This window comes from Taurulus bubalis (assembly GCF_910589615.1).
Source record: "Taurulus bubalis genome assembly, chromosome: 2".
In the NCBI taxonomy this organism is placed as follows: Eukaryota; Metazoa; Chordata; class Actinopteri; order Perciformes; family Cottidae; genus Taurulus; species Taurulus bubalis.
Genome location: NC_136590.1, coordinates 13077872 through 13094551, shown reverse-complemented (window position 1 = coordinate 13094551; position 16680 = coordinate 13077872). Strand labels below are relative to the sequence as shown.

Below are 16680 nucleotides of genomic sequence, written 5' to 3'. Positions count from 1 at the left end.
AACTGAGATAGAAAAAGGTTAGGGGGATGTATTATGCCCAAAAGGGTCCTCACAAGTATAGGAATACAAACGTGTGTGCCTCCCCCTAGCGGCCCCGGCAGGTATGAAACGCCCTGACGTAACATCTTGAAAACGAAACTGACGATTCGGAGTTTCCCGTGAAACTCTTGTCGGTGCAGGAAACGTCCGGACTCATGGCGGTATTTAAGGAATACGCCGCTGGGATTGAATGACAGCTCTTCACACGGTTTCGGGTTCCTGCCTCACACACAATTCTGACGCCTTGCCCTGGACACGACTGCGCCTGAACTCAACGCGCAACTCCACTTCAGGTAGGAGACTTTCCATCGGAGCTGCTGAAACTGTTGTTTCTAACATTTAGTCTCCTCAGCAGTGCTCCATGATGGAGTTGTTCCCTTGTGGGTTTGTAACTCCTCAACACACACGCTAACATGTTCACAGGAATATTTCATTTGACTGCATACTGCGTATATTACATGTATTAACATGGAGAAGGCCGAGCCTACAGGCGACTCATTAAGTTGTATACTGCATGATGTATTCAATGTCACACTGTATTGTAGGCTAAATTAGTATTTCCACTTTTTTAGCCTAGTAGCTTAATACCAAGTTTAATATTTGATTGTAAGAACGCATTTTTCAGAGTAGAGTACTTCATTTTATTGCAATAAGTATTTTTTTTTATTTTGTTACATATTATATTGAAGGCTGAACCACAACTGGCCTCATATCCGCCTGCTTCCTCTTTCTTCAGAAATTGCCAATATAAGCTGATTTTCCAGCTGCACTGTAGTCCAACAGAAGTCAGGATGTTGATGCTTAGATATGTGTGTTAAATATTTCTGAAACATGTTCATAAGTTTGTGGGAGTGAGAAAAGACTGAAAGATGAATCCCTCGTTCTAATATTTGTATACATGCATTATGAATATATTGCCTACACTTTAATGAACAGTTCATGCAAACATGCAAAGGTTAAGTTGCATTTTATTTTATTTAGACCCTTTTACCTACACTACTAACTTGATTACATCGTTGAATCCAGTTGTACAATGACTAAGTAGCGCCCTATATGCTAAAAGACTATTTTAAGATCTATATGAACGTTCTCATCATTCATACAAACCTATAAATACATATGAATAATCATGGTGATTAAAAATCCAGCCTGGTTCTTCCACCAATACTTTCTCCAAGTTGTGCTGCTATTAACTGTTTAATGCATTCGATGTATTAAATTATTTCTATTACAGATGTCTCATTCTAAACCCCTGCTCATCCCGTGGCTGCGGACCCAGATTAACAGCGGCACGTATCCCGGTGTGCTCTGGACAAAGCCGGAGTGCACAGAGTTCTCCGTCCCATGGAAACACGCTTTAAGACAGGACTCCTCCAACACGGACATCCTCATCTTTAAAGTAATAGTCACGCACAGTCCTCATTCAAAAAATATCCGTGGCAGTATAGTAGAAAGTAGTCATATCAATGGACTTGACATAACTTTTGATTTGTATGCATGCATTACATCATTTTGTATAGCGTATTGCCTTCAAACTGTGTCTTCCCTGCAGGCCTGGGCAGAGGTTAGTGGCAATGGCCGTGCTCATGGAGACCCCTCAGTCTGGAAAAGGAACTTCCGCAGCGCCCTCCGAGCCAAAGGCTTCAAAATGGTCACTGACAACAAGAACGACACTGCTAACCCCCACAAAGTGTTTCGCTGGCCGGATGAGTCAGCATCAGGAGGTGAGGTTCCACCAGGGCATCCGTAGACTGTCACCATTCGGTCCTTTATTATAGTGGATACCAGACAAGTTAAAAAAAGAACTGTATTAAAAATCCCCTACGACCAGAATAGATGAGACTGACGAATGAGACGTGTGTGTGAAATGTATTCACTGGGACTTTGCATTAATTGGATTTGAAAAGGATTCTTTCAGTGTACAGCACATATCTAATCACATCCCTATCTGATTTGGATGATCATATTTCCATCTATTTTGCATAAGTTTATGTTTTGGATTTATGTGTCTGTGGTTAAGGAATGGTTGAGGTAGTACAGAGGCAATGCCGTTTGTAAAGGGGATTATAAGATTAAAGAGGTGTTTCTGAGGAGAATAAATGAGGAAAAGATGCAGATGTTTCCTTTGCTTTCACTCCCAAAGCTACTAACTCTTCTGCTGGATCCCAGGACCAAGACGACCCCGATTTGTTTGAGGGTTATTGCTTTCCTACACAAGAAGTAAGCGCCTGTGTTTGTGGGTTTGTAGGAACACTGGACGTGAAATGAAATTGCTGTGTAAATATGTTATGGCATGTGAACTCATTCCAATGTGTATATGTGATATCTTAGAGCCAGGCCGTCCAGGCCGTCCAATGCTTTGAAGACTGTCTTTGTCTTCCAGAGGACACCGTGTTTGCAGGTAGGGGAATATTTATTATCTCCTGGCATGCATTTTGTATTTTAGAAGGTACATTATTATTTTATTATTTCCACAAATTGTAGTTTTTGTAATTTGATAGCTAAGGCTGTGGAAACACCTTTCCTGAATATTTCTGAACCAACCAATATTTGCCAGGCGAACCCTCTGCCAACCAGGATATTCTCCAGGAGTGTCTAAAGGGATTGAACCTCAGCCCTGTGCAAGGTAGATGTAACGTATCATTTCCTCCTCACTGCTGCAGTGTGAGCAGAAAACAGGTGCTTTCCCAGAAACACCTTTTCAGCTTCTCCAACTTTTCCAGAGACAGAAAGCACCGCAGGCTTTGAGCCTCCTACTGAGCAACAACGGCTCCAAAACCCAGTTGTGATTGATAGTCACATGTTGCCTAGGCAACAGCAGTATCCAGTCACATTTGAGGGTGCAGTCAGTGAAGCTGGGTTGCCTGAGCAACCAGCACGTCCAATGGAGGGAGCCGTGGGAGTGGCCTGTGATGGGCAGTTGGCAGAGCAGTTCCTTCAGACCATGACCATGACCAATGACGGAGATAATTTCAGTAAGTTGACGGATGAACTTCAATTAGGCCATTAAAATAATGTAGTCTGTCAATTTATATCATTCATCTTTCCACACAGTTCGATACAATACAGCTAAGAGCGGTACGGCCGTTCTCATAATCTTCTCCTCTTTCTGAATCCATAGAGACTCATTTCAGGGTATCAGTGTACTACAGAGGGGTGATGGTGTCCAGCCAGCTGGTTGAGAATGAAGTTGGAATCCGTTTAGTCTACAGGTAACATCAAAATAAAGCTTTCATCAAAGGAAACATGTCTCACAAATGCACAGTGTCTCCAGTTTAGCTTCAGATCAACTGTCACAGGTAAAGGAATAGTTTGATATTTTAGGAAGCACAATATTCGCTTTTTTGCTGAGAGCAAGAGATGAGGTGATTGATACCACTCTATGTGTGGTATGTATGTCGCTCGAGCCAGTCGCCAATTAGCTTAGCTTAGCATAAAGACTGTAAACAGGGGGACCCAGCTAGCCTGGCTCTTTCCAAAGGTAGCACAATCTACTGACCAGCTCTTCTAAAGCTCATTAAGTAACACCAGGCTAGTTGTTCCCTCTTGCTTACAGTCTCTATCCTCAGCTAAGCAAAACGTCTCCTGGCTGTAGCTACACATTTACCTTAAAGATATAAGAGTGGTATCAATCTCCTCATCTAACTCTGGGCAAGAAACAAAATTAGCTTATTTTCTAAAATGTCACACTTTTCCTTGTTGTCAGGGCTCTGCATTTAATATTACATCTAATGACTAAATGTTGTCTTCACATCAGGCCCGAACTCAACGGCACAGTCTTGGATCACGAGTCAGGCCTGTCCCTGGTCTCGCTGCCAAGTCCTGGAGTCATGCTGGATCAAACCCAAGCCCGTCTGACCCAATGCATCCTGGACAAGCTGGGCGATGGTTTGGATGTGGGCGTGTCAGGCCATGTGGTCTATGGCCAGCGGCACGAATCATCACAAACCAAAGCATTTTGGAGCTTCTCCAAGAATGACAGGAGCCGACAGCCGCAAGAGATTTCTAAACTGCAGCCTCAACCTCTGTACATGTTCAAGGACTTTGTGCGAGGTGGGTGAAAGGAATAATTATGTAGCTTTTTCTCAGACTACCTGACTATGTGCCGTATCTTGCATGTCGGCTTGATGTAGTGATTGATCGTCCTTTCCCTCTAGGAATAATGAACTTCATTGAGGGGAGAGAATGCGCTCCCTGCTCCCTGTTCTTCTGCCTTGGGGAGAAGTGGCCTGACCCAGACCACAGGCCGTGGGAGAGGAAACTCATCACAGTGGAGGTAAAAGTCCCTTTGAATTATTAAAAGGCACAGACATTGGTGTGCTCTTACAGACCATAAAGCAGTATTTCAGTATGATAATAAGTAAAAAGATCTTGCTGCACATACGTTTATCAAATTTCACGAGTGATCAAACTGCCAAAATTGACCACTCAAGGGAGCTGGAGTCGGCAGCACTTTCCAAGAGGCAATTTTGTCTCAGTATTGATTAAAAGCAGAGAGAACAAAGCCTGGAAAGTGCCTGGTGACAGTTGATCCCTCGGTTGTAAACGTGTTTTTCTCTCTGCAGAGCAGTGCATGCTGAGAAATGAAAAGCTTATACAAAAAGTTACTTGGGAGAAAGCAGCTTGACATGTCTCATTGCTCCAGCTTTCTTAAAGTGCATGGCTTCTGTCGAACTTAAATTTGCCATCTCACTCTTGTCATTGCTTCTGACTTTCTGCTCCCCGTTTTTTCTCCTGTCTCAGGTGGTCCTGACCTCAATAGAGTTCCTGAAGAATATGGCAGTCGCAGGCGGCGCCTCCTCCCTGCAGTCTGTGGAGCTGCAGATGTCCCTCGAAGAGATGATGGAGATGTATTGACACACTTTGTTCGGCCTTAAAAAAGTAACTGTTTACCCTTTTTTGCAATCCTTAACCTTGACAATAACGTCTCACATTAATAATCTTGTACACATGTTTTATAAACATTTGATATCTTGATTCTATACCAACAATAATAGATCAGGTTAAAGCTAATTAATTTACATAGATGTTCACATAAAATAATGAGACTATGATCAGAGCGATTTAAGAGGATCTTATTTATTTTTTAATCATTTTTATTATTGGTGTTTCTGATAATTAAAACCGTATTTCTAAAAGTACTGTTTTCTGTTGCAAATAAACTGACAGCAACTCTTGTCACCGGCCTTTCACTCATTCCACATTCTGCCTTTGCAAATAACGTGTTTGTGCTCAAGGCACAATATCGAACCCCTCATCAAAACTGAAATACTGTTTGTACAGTGAAATTAATATACTATAACAATACATAAACCCTCCTGAACAGAAATTAAAAGCATTGAACTCAACTGTTCAGCTAATCAAAGTATATGTTGATGTGGAGATGTGATCAGAACATCTGACATCTGTCTAAATGTTTTTGATCTTGCATCACAACTTTTAGCACAACATGCACTAAGGACAATCTGAGACAATTGAATACGGCAACACACCAGAGACTCTAGAAAAAAGTAAATATGCTGTACAGATCTTTATTTCAACGAACAATCAGTGACGAAAGAGAGTATTTATTCTGACAAAACGCTATAGAAGAGACTATGATTTGAAATACACCACATTTCATGACAAACTATACGCTTCCAATACTTTAATAAAATATGGGACAATATTATTATGTTATTACAATGAAATCAGTTCCTTCTTAGGATCCACTATCAATTCAACTCCAACCAGTGTGACCTTATTGCTGCTCTATATTATGAGTCTGAATACAGAGAAGAAAAAAGTAAAAAGATATATATATCCTTTCTTGAGTTCAACATTGTTTTCATGTCATCCATACACATGGGCACACACATATGTATGTACTGTCAAAGTTAAGAAATGGGACATTTACAAATAAAATCAATAAATTGAATGAATGGGTTTGACATGTTTCAGTTCTACTCTCCTTCCTCTGCTTCGCCGTCATTCTCAGATCCAGACTTCACCTCCTCAGTGAGGGAATTTCCCCTCAGTCCCGACATCGGGACCAGCTTCCCCTCTGAATCCACTCCCATCGGTTGGATAATGTTATCTCTGGAAAACAAATGAGGGGTACAAAAATATGGGTTCAAGATTGGCTCGAGATTCCAATACATATATCAATATTAATCCGTATTTAGACTTAGGACTCCTATGTTTAACACTATTCGTGAAAGGTTGTTGATAAGAGTCTTCATCTCTCTGAGTCTTTGTCGCCTCACTGACCTAGACAGCTTGTTGAAGAGCATGATGAGCCTCTTGGCCTCCTCCTCCTTCTCCTCCTCCGTCATGCCCTCCATGGGGTCCGGCTGCTCCGCCTCCACCCGCCCTGTCACCGGATTGATGCGATCTTTGACTTGTCGATACTCCTCAGTGTCTGAGTCGGAGTCGCTGGAGTACTGGGCGTTGGAGCTGACTCTGGACCCCTGACCGCCCAGAAGCCCCCTGGTGGCCAGCAGGCCCGCTGCGTTGCCATAGCCTGTGTACTTGACAAAGCGGCCCACTGGAGGAAGACGTGAAGGTGATGATCAAAGGTTAGTGTTGAGGGACATTGGTATGTTAGCTATGTATATAAAATAATAGATGGAAATTGCTTAAAACCAGTGACATGTATTTCAAATTCTAGTTCAAATATGGAGAGTTAGAAACTTCTTTGTCCATGATGTGGAAAATTGTCTTTGGCTTCAACACAATCAACAAGAATTACAAATAATACAATAGTAAGAAACATAGGGAGAGCTTGCAGTTCAATGACATGAAATCAAATACAGCTCAATAGGATGATGTGTGGTCGAACCATTTTCTTTGCAGAGGACAAAGATGAGGTCAGCAGCGCAGTGTTTGAGGTCTGTATCCAGGTGGGTCATGAGCCGGATCAGACGACTCTTCACTGTGGAGCCTTCCTCTGGTCGGTGGGATGTGTCTCTCAGAGGAGGCAGGATCTAATGAAGGGGGTCAACAATCATTTCAGCTGTCTTTAAAAAAAATACTAGTTTAAAATATAATCCAAATATTGCGAGCGGAACAAAGCTTTCTTTGAAGTATCGTGTTTTCTTAGGGGTATTACATGTTTTCTGATGCAATGGCGTGTTTCTCTGTGGGCCCTGCAGCTCTCTGTCAGCAGATTGAGGATTGGTGTCAGCTTCTCTTTCATCTTATCACCCTGAGAGGCAAACATACAAGAAAGACTCGCTCAGGTTATTTCAGCATCAGAGGAGAGCCGCTCTTTTAAACTTTCAACTTTTTTAGGCTAAAACTCGTAATTGCAGCATTCGACCCTCTTCTCTACACATCAGTTTCTCCCTCACCGACTCCAGGCGTCTCTCCATGAACAGCACCAGGATGTGGACACAGTCCAGGTTGACCCCTTGGCTCTGCTTCGAGTCGGGCTCTAGAGGCACCATCAGCAGCACATCGAGACACTGGAGAGGCAGCGCTGACAGCAGGTTGACTGTGTGACTGGGATTGAGACAAGATTACAGGAACAGAGTGTAAGAGTCGATATAAGGAAAGTATGATGGGCTGTTTTAAATGTGATGAACCCAAACATATACTACAAAAAAGCTGTGATTAGAATTAAACATTACACATTACTTTACATAATAATATGGAGTGAGACATGCATGTATTATTAAGCCCAATGTTTTGTAAAAATGTAAATAAATGACCCACCAACATTAGAGGAATTAGCCCTGATACAGAAAAAAAAACCTAATGCTTGTACTATGCAGAAAACAAGGATAACAATCTTAGAAAAAAGTATTATTACTACTTTAAATAATATTCAAACAATGCTTCTTTATGACAATTAGATTAAGGGATCAAACAAGAATTAGATTGTACCAGCTGGGATTAAATTGGATTTCATACATTATCTTTCCTACATCATTAAAATGGTGTAATTTATAAATACATGTGAATAAAATATCAAGCTATATTGTATATTCACAGACAAATGTACCTTTTAAACAAATTTGAGAAAGATTATAACACTAAAGATAACACTGTCACATTACATTAAAGTATACCTGTATAGTATATGCTGTAAACACATGATTTTCTACCATAGTATCCAATATATTTTGACCATTCATGCTAATAGAGCTCATATAAACTGACACTCATGACACCAGTAACTTTAAATGGATGTGCCTCATCGTTATTAATGATTAATGTTGGTTCACGCTCACCCCTGCAGTTCATCAGTTTCATCCAAAAGCAAACACTTCCTCATCAGGCAGAGACGCAGGATCGCCACTAGGTGTCGGTAAAGAGCTGCGTCATCCTGAGGGAGGAGACACACAGTACTGATCATTTGTCTCTATATAAGATGCATTTTATTCCCTGCCATTACATCTGATGGCTGACAAGTTAAGTATGTACTCATAGTTCCTGACCTCACTGGGCTCCTGCCTGTGGCTGCTGTGGGTGATGTTGAAGAGGATTTTGAGGATCTCTATGATACGCTGAGAGGCTTCCAGTGAGATGGGTGGTGCTGCTGGGTCCAGCACACACTCATACTGGTCCTTCCACTGAACCTCCAGACAGCTCTCCAGAGCTGCTGTGAAGATGGACACACCTCCCTCCTGGAAGAGAAACACATAATGCGAGTGAGACAAGAAGGAAGGCAGTTAAGAGGTGTAGACCATGAATCTGTTTAAATTCATATTAGAATAAACTGAAGGTGACACAATAAACAGAGATAGAGTGTATTGCTACATGATCTACCACATATTCAAACTAGCATAATATATACTACGTATTTAAGGAAGTCCCTTTGTAGTAAGTGCGGTCATGTGTGAGGTCAGGTACCTGTTGAAGCTGAGTGCTGAGCTCTCGTCGTAGTGCAGTAATGAGGAACATGAGGCGTAGTTCATAGAACTGAACACTGGAGGGAGATGAGCCACTCGCACTGGAGGATAGACGCTCTGTGAGGCCACACATGAGCCTGATGGAGATAGAAACAAGAGGTTAGCGGTCTGGAGATATGCTAATCTAACAATAATAATAATAATAATAATAATAATAATAATAATAATAGTGTCACTGAGATTAGCCGTACATCATATTGTCTTTTGAAATACCTTAAAGTGACTTAAGACTGTCCACATTTGATCATTGTATGAAGGTAAAAACAGCTAAATGGAACCAGAAACAGTTGTGTTTAGCAGTGTTTTGTGTTGTTGCATGTGGATGTTTATTTCTGCGCCCTGCGGGGACCCCCACCTGAGACCACTGAACCTCTCCTGAGCCCAGGTGCTGTTGTAGACCATGTTACACAACACCTTTAAGGCCTCTTTTCTCTGTGTCTCCTCTCCTGACGTGTCTCCCTCCTCTTCTTCCTCCCCCTCCATCTTGCTCTCTCTGCGGTCCCTCCTGCCTCTTTCCAGCACCTTGTGATGCATGCTGCCCCTGTTGTGCATCTCATTGGTGCTGGTGCTGTGGCTGCCGGGATAGCCAATGCTGTCCAGATCTTCGCTGTTGGCGAGGCTGATGTCACTCTTGGCATCTTCATCAAACTCGTCGTGTTGGTCAGTGGCTTCAACGTCAGCTTCGTCCTCGTCAGTGCGACAATGCAACACTTTGGCCTTGGCCAGAGAAGCAATGATGTTATCGTAGAAATCAGAGTCTGGGTCGCTGGAGTCGTCACTTGCGTCACTTGTGGTCAGCCCGGCTAGTTTGGCCAGCGTCAGGAGAGCGCCGTCGGTCACCAAGGGGCCCAGGACCTTTGTGTCCCTGGAGAGGATTCTCAGGGTTCGTAGAGATACTCTCAACAGACGACATTTAACTCCTGTTCGAATGAACCTCACCAGAACAAGAGCTAAATTCTGAGCACAGGAACAGAAAAATAATTATTTAGTTTAACAGCATGAAAAAGACAAAGCGCAGAAAGTGACCGTGTCCGGCACCTGTCTGAGGACGAGGCCTCGGTCCTCCTGGTCGTACTCGCAGTCGGAGTCAGAATCAGCGTATTCCCTCACTTTATTTTTCCTGAACTGGTACAGCAGGGCAAAGAACAAATACACTTAAACACAGTTTATGAATTAGTTTAGGGGGCTCTTGTGTGCAAACTAAATCAATATTCTAACATTATATCCAAAATGCAGCAGCACTGTACCTCCTCCAGTTTTTTTTTCTTTTGAAGGTGGACAATCCGATTTCAGGGAGCAACAAGCAGCAGGAGAAAAATACAATATAAATCAGTAAAGTACATCATATTTGTGTCACCAATCAGGGGCCATATTACACAGTTTTGAATGTAACCATTAGGAGTTCAAACCATTAGTACCTGGCAAAAAATTATTTTTTTAAGAGCAAAACAAAAAAAAGGAGCACTTCACAAAGCTGCTGAGAGTATTTTTTATTGAACTATAAGACAAGGTTGACTCTGTTGCTATAGATGACATCATGTTTCTGAAATAATTGTATAAAAAACTGGATTGGATAAAGATTGATAGAAAATAAAATTATAAATTGATAGAAAATACATTGTATTATAAATATTATTGAATTATGTAAATGAACACATAACAAAATAAGTGACAATTTTAATAATTTAACTCAAAATAAAATTTGATGAAATTCCATATTGAATTTGAATTAAAAAATGTATTTTATTGAAAAATGTGATTAAATATATTTTAAAATAGAATTTTGATTTAGATCAAATTATTGAATTTAAATGTAGATTAATGAAGATATTTTCGGACCTGCTGTTCAATGACTGCAAATGAAGGAGCTGAAAGCGTAGAATAGATTAACGTGCAGTATGTTGGTTATTCTATCGCTCCGCCTGGGCTCAATCTGCCTGAGCATGCAAGGAGAGAGGATCAGGAATAACTGATACAGCACAATTACTAATCACAGACAGACTGTGGATTGGGGGTAGGGAGGAGTGTGATGAGGGCGGTTAAGCGAAGGTGAGGTTTAAGGAACACAGGCAGGCCAGTGGTGTGTCCCAGTAAACGAGTGCAGCAGCATAACTTACTTTCCTTCGGTCACTCTCCTCTGAATCAAAGAAGAAGCACTGGGCATACTGCAAGAGAGAAATGATGATATGATAATGCTCAGCCGTCACACGTGTTTCATCCTGACATGGACGTGTGAGCTGGTGTGTGGTGTTACCTCTTTGTTGAACTCCTGCAGCTGTATCTGAAGACCGTTCTCATCCCCCTGCTTGATGCACTGGATAATCCCCTCCAGGTCCACGTCCATGCTTCCTACGTGCACACACGCAAACAGGGAGAGGAATAATCATTCAGGCCATAACTAAATTAAAGTTACACAACAATAATGATGTACAGTGCGTGTTTGTTATTCTCCTATAATGTGGAAATAAAAGCCAATTAATTTGATATTAAAAAGCAGAAGTCAATTTCAATAAAGTAGTCATCCTGCCATCTTATCACTAAAGCAAACACATATGTTTGATTACTGATAAAATGCTTTATGGCTAACGAAAGCTGTATTTGTATATTTTATGACAATGTTCCATACTGAGATGTCTTACTTACATACATATAAAAGATAGCTGACAGATTACAAGAGTTTAACTCATTTCTGTGTCTAAACTTACCTTGTGCAAATCACTTGATCAGCCAGGTGATATAAGATAAGTATATTATAAGATAATATACCGTAGGTGAGCCCAAATCTCCGGATGTCTGCCAACCCAAAGTGCTGTCACCACCGCAAGTGTTTCTCCGTCCCGGCTCAGTCTACAATGCTCAATTTAATCGCTTTCCCGTTACCTTCGTGCACTCAGAATATCTCTGGATCACTCTCTCTCTCTCTCTGTCTCTCTTTAATCCAAGAGAGATGCGTGGTTATGGTTATAATCCACTAATGGACTCTAAGCTTACATCTCCCAGTGTTGACCCTCTAACCTACAGGTTTTCCAGACTTGTGCTGCACATCTCTCTGTGTGTGTGTGTGCCAAGCTTTAACATACTCTTTCCATCAAATTTCTTAATAGTACGGGAATTACTGGAACAACCATTAAGATTTGGGTTTTATCACGCCTCTCTAGCTGTTACGTAACCACACTGGAGCTTTTGACGGCAAACGTTGAACCTTGGGAAGAAAAAAAATATTGCAGAGGCAAGTAAGATAACATCAATATTTCTCAGCTCATAGCTTCCAGCTTTAAATGTCTGGGCTTTTATAAACCACAATCATTCCACCGTGTAAATAAAAACAGCACCTTGAGTTGCATATTGTGTGTGCAGAACTATAATGCTGTTCTGGTCTAGTACCACAAGATGGGGTTATTTTCATGGTTAAGTCAATCCAACCATAATGTACTCCGAGGTTATTTATCTCCTGCACAGTAGGTGTGTATTTTAAAGTCTTTCCATTGAAAGTGAACTTTAAAATGTTACTCTTCTTATAAACTATAGATGGTACCAACCTCCATGAGGTCAGCCATGACAGATGACAGCAAAGATATTGCTCAAATTCACATCCTCAGTTGTTGTTGTTTTCCACTGAGCTAACCTACTTTTGCCTGTCGTACACAGTGTACTGTAAAGATAAAATACATGTTCACACACTTGTTGTAAAGTGTCTTGAGAGCCCTGAGAGATGAACTCCGTGAGAAGATGATATGCGAGTGACAGGCTTTCCTGACAGGATGCTCACTCCTGTGCCCAGTGGGTAGAGGAAACAGGGCCGGGAGGTCTGAAGTAGCCGGCTGGTGGCTGCAGGCTTACAACAACAGGATGCACACTACGTCAGCGAGAGTGGGAGAAAAGTCAGAGGAGTCCCGACAAAGTGTTCTCATGGAAGGAGATGCATATTCCTTCAAGATGAATTAGATGCTTGTGATGTAGGACATCAACAAGTCAGAGCTACAAGAGACTGATGACCCTCAGTGAAAACAATACAATAGTCATTGACGAGTGCAATCCGGGACTATCTGTTTTAATCATCTTGACAAAGACTAACATAATGACTTATGCCACAATATACTGCATGCGGCCTAAACTCAACTGACTTCTGTGAGCTTTAAGGGTCAATTCACTTCAAAGGGTATCTGTTTTGGACCGAGTATGACTTGGTAAATTAAAAACATTTGCATAATAGCTTCTGGAGTTTTCAATGAGGAAGGAAGAGTAGATGTAATGTTTAGATAAATTGTTTTCCCAAAACCCCATATCAGACAGAAATTGGTATTTAAAGCAAATGTTCCTAATTTATTCTAAATGTCATTGCAGGGAGCAAAAAAAGATCCTGATTCTCCAAAAGAGGGATGAAAAAAAAGTTGAAATCCTGTAACTAGGTATGCAACTAAAAAATATCAGAAAATAGTCAAATCAAAATGGCCATCATAATTTATTAAAGCTCATGGTGATGCAACCATTTGAAAAAAATGGATTAAACAATCAATTATCAAAATAAATAAATTTTCTGTTTGTTGACTTATTTAGTAATTGACTTGTGGTAGCCTGATTAGTGACAACGTTTACGCTCCATATGCATTATTTGGATTTAAAATATTTAAAATATGCTAATATTTTTTTTCAAAAATCCCCATTCTGCTCAAAGATCGGCAGCAGTAAATGTAAAGGAACTATTTACCAAGTGACTTTGCTTTCTTTTGGCATGCAATCTCTGCCGTCATGCAAGTTGTAACCTCATAAAGGAAATTTGGTGTAAACCTTTTCTTTATTGTTTGTGAAATCACAAGACTGCCTTATCATTTCATTGCTAATGCGTGGCTCGCGCACCAGTGATGACTCAGTGCACTACTCTGACAACACAACCTGCCCAGATTGTTTCACAGGAAAGCTACACAATAGACTCCCGGGGGAAGTTGTGATTCACAGAAAGCGAGAGAGGCTGGGAGAGTGGAGTGTGAAAAAACGACACACTGGCTCCCCACAGATTAACTGTATTATTAAAAGATAAAGAATAATAGTTGATTTCCTAGAGAGATGACACAATGGCCATATGCCAAACCTGAAAAGTTAATAAGTTCTGATTTCTGTGGGCTAACAAAGCTTTAAGCCATGGCTGCAATTGTATCAGATAATCTGTCAAATGTGATTTCTTTTTTTTATTTCTTTTTTTTATCTTTGAGGAAAGTTGCACCACCAAGATGTTGTTTTTGAAAGACTCTGTGTGGGGGGATGTGAGTGAAGGACATTTCAGGAATAAACACGGTGACGACAAAAGTGACTCAAGGGAAAAAGGCACAGGAAAAATGGAGCGATAAAGAAAAGCCCGGAGGAGAATTGGGGTTATTTTAGGCTCAGTGGGCTTCCTGCAGGTGATGGAAATGAAAGAACAATTTCTGGAACAATTGCTCAGCAGCAAGTGGAGAGATGGAGGAGAGGGATGGAGGAGGATGTGGATGGGGGAGTGGGGGAAAGAGAGAGGGGGGTCTGTGAAGCAAAGAGTAAAGATCAAGTATCAATGTAAACATCAACGAAGGTACAAGGTCAGCGCAAGTGTAAGTGCAATGTTGAGCTTGGACGTTAAAAGTTGTTTATGCTCATATCACAGCTCTTGTAAATAAAGAATAAAACTGCCACCATAACTGATTAATCACAAGTGTGGGAGCTTGTCTGACAGGATAATGACTATGTTCCAGACACACCCCCTCGCTCACTCCCTCGCACTATAAAGGACCAGAAGGCGAGAGGGGTGACAGACTTGGGCATCCAACAATCAGCAAGAGATTTCGAATGGTTTCCTCAAAAAGCCAAAACAGGTTTGGCGATTTTCTTGGCAGTAAGTTTCATGTTTATGTTATTTTGAACAGATCTCTATTTTTATCATTTCTTTTCTCAAAATCTTCTGTCTGTATTATTGTGCCTAACATTGAGTCGTACAGACCATTTGTTAGGATTCAGTGTGGTCAGGACAGGATGTTTTCCTCAGCATCACTCATTGGTTTTTCTGCCACAGGCCAGTGCGGTATGGAGATAGCCGTCCTGCTGCTGTTGACTGTGCCTTTGAGTGCTGCCACACCACTTAGACCAACTCACAGGTCAGTGAAAAGCATCAGTAAATATACTGCTACTGAGAGGGGAATACTGACAGTATACTGATGATATGTCTCTATAAAAACAAAGCATTTCTGCAACAAAAAAACAAAAATGTAAAAACTGGGCTACCTAATTTATCGAAATACTACAGTATTGAACATCTGAGTAGTTGTTTGGTTCATGAGACGTCTATATTACTAAATACCTTTTTCCCCACAGGTCACACGCAGACATTGTCCTTCCAGACAACACTGTCCAGGCTTCAGGGGTGAAAAGGACGGAGAACACACCGGAGCAGCATGCTCAGTCACTGAAGATCATCCCATTTCATTCAGAAGGCAAACAGCTCGACCTGGAGGCACTGAGACACAGGTACAAAAGAGCATCATGCATTCACAATATAGCACGAGTGGCCGTTACTAATAAACTAGAATTACCATGATGAGTTGAAAACACTAGCTTTCTTATATGATATCAAATATGAATGCACGTTTGAAGGTTACTGCTGCAGGATTAATGCAGCACACATGTTGTAGTGTTTATTTCAGTTCTTGTAATTATGGCTGTTAGAAAAACTCAAATTGTAGGTTTGTGATATGTTTGAAAACTGGACATTGTTTTGTAAATGTATGTGATGATTTAAAAGCCCTAACTTTGATTTTGTACCCCTCTTTTACTTCATCACCATTACCAGCATGGCAGTGAAGTTACGTCTGCGGCGTGCAGCCCAGCGGGGATGCCAGCTCGGGACATGCCAGCTTCACAACCTGGCCAACACTTTGTACCAGATCAGGAAAAAAAATGGAACAGATGAGTCGAAAAAGGCCAATGACCCGCATGGATTCGGCAGATAGGGGCCAAGAGGAATGACGGCGCCTAAGGACTAAGGAAGTGGAGAGTTCTCACCATTTCTCCATCTATTTACACCAAATATCTCTGTAAATGTTCTGAATGACTGGTACTTATTATGGATGTCTGCTCATTAACCACATACAACGTGGCTATGTTATTACTGTGCGAAATGCTTAATCATATATATATTTTTTTCTCAATATTTAAATGAATTGTACAATAAATATTTAATATAAACAATTGTGTGGAGTTACAGTTTATACATACCTGTAATAACCTGAAAGGGACTTAGAGATTGGTGCTTAGGCCCCTCTCAAGGGTTCAAGCAGTGGGGCTTTTTTACAGGTCACAAGCATTATTCTTAGAATCAGGAAATGCCTTACAGGGATTACAAAAGTACAGTATTATTTATGTCATTTTACTGTCAATTTCCCCTGAATGACCATATATTCTGATATGCAAGAGTATCAGGCTTCCACTGTCCATGATGCTGTGGGTCTGATTGAGGCACCTGCCCCACTTGCCATGTTGTAAAGCCAGACCTGACTTTGCATTATTTTTTAGGCTACCTTGACAAGCGTGTGTCTTCAGTTGTCCCGTCTGCTACTAGTGGTGTCAAAAGATGTGTCATCAGTAGCCACGAGCATTTCCTTTCTAACTTCCCCACAGCTGATGTCACTCACCTAAAGATTGGAATCTCAGCAGTGAAATTAACTCGTGTTTTAAGAAGTTTATAATCAGCAGCTCACACCCCAGGTATTAAATATCTGTGGTT

At 41.1% G+C, this 16680-nt stretch overlaps 3 protein-coding genes across 3 annotated transcripts; 2 read left to right on the top strand and 1 right to left on the bottom strand.

The window, feature by feature from the left end:
• Window positions 1–275: 275 nt before the first annotated feature.
• Window positions 276–5365, top strand: irf3 (interferon regulatory factor 3). The gene is made up of 11 exons (XM_079237114.1): window positions 276–332; window positions 1274–1438; window positions 1592–1763; window positions 2183–2259; window positions 2371–2440; window positions 2597–2665; window positions 2763–3014; window positions 3161–3251; window positions 3797–4092; window positions 4197–4315; window positions 4783–5365. The coding sequence occupies exons 2-11, from the start codon at window positions 1274–1276 to the stop codon at window positions 4894–4896; spliced, it is 1425 nt and encodes a 474-aa protein (XP_079093240.1). The 5' UTR covers window positions 276–332; the 3' UTR covers window positions 4897–5365.
• A 616-nt stretch (window positions 5366–5981) lies between these two features.
• Window positions 5982–11318, bottom strand: LOC306753248 (chaperone Ric-8A-like; the record flags this gene model as incomplete). Its single annotated transcript, XM_079237115.1, has 13 exons — window positions 11188–11318; window positions 11051–11098; window positions 10181–10198; window positions 9972–10058; window positions 9289–9890; window positions 8875–9010; window positions 8460–8648; window positions 8253–8347; window positions 7371–7521; window positions 7130–7225; window positions 6860–7004; window positions 6289–6565; window positions 5982–6117 (listed from the first exon to the last, which is right to left on the bottom strand). Exons 1-13 carry the CDS (start codon window positions 11275–11277, stop codon window positions 5982–5984), a joined length of 2070 nt encoding a protein of 689 aa, XP_079093241.1. The 5' UTR covers window positions 11278–11318.
• A 3428-nt stretch (window positions 11319–14746) lies between these two features.
• LOC306753254 (uncharacterized protein) lies at window positions 14747–16099 on the top strand. Its single transcript, XM_079237121.1, has 4 exons — window positions 14747–14796; window positions 14974–15055; window positions 15273–15425; window positions 15748–16099. The coding sequence occupies exons 1-4, from the start codon at window positions 14751–14753 to the stop codon at window positions 15905–15907; spliced, it is 441 nt and encodes a 146-aa protein (XP_079093247.1). The 5' UTR covers window positions 14747–14750; the 3' UTR covers window positions 15908–16099.
• The last annotated feature ends 581 nt before the right edge of the window (window positions 16100–16680 follow it).

Bases quoted from the DNA above. Each gene is read 5' to 3' on its own strand.
- irf3 (XM_079237114.1), top strand. From the start codon at position 1,274: ATGTCTCATTCTAAACCCCTGCTCATCCCGTGGCTGCGGACCCAGATT. The intron at 3,252-3,796 runs GTAACATCAAAA...TCTTCACATCAG, and splicing joins GGAATCCGTTTAGTCTACAG to GCCCGAACTCAACGGCACAG. The intron at 4,316-4,782 runs GTAAAAGTCCCT...CTCCTGTCTCAG, and splicing joins GGAAACTCATCACAGTGGAG to GTGGTCCTGACCTCAATAGA.
- LOC306753254 (XM_079237121.1), top strand. From the start codon at position 14,751: ATGGTTTCCTCAAAAAGCCAAAACAGGTTTGGCGATTTTCTTGGCA. The intron at 14,797-14,973 runs GTAAGTTTCATG...TTTCTGCCACAG, and splicing joins GTTTGGCGATTTTCTTGGCA to GCCAGTGCGGTATGGAGATA. The intron at 15,426-15,747 runs GTACAAAAGAGC...CACCATTACCAG, and splicing joins CTGGAGGCACTGAGACACAG to CATGGCAGTGAAGTTACGTC.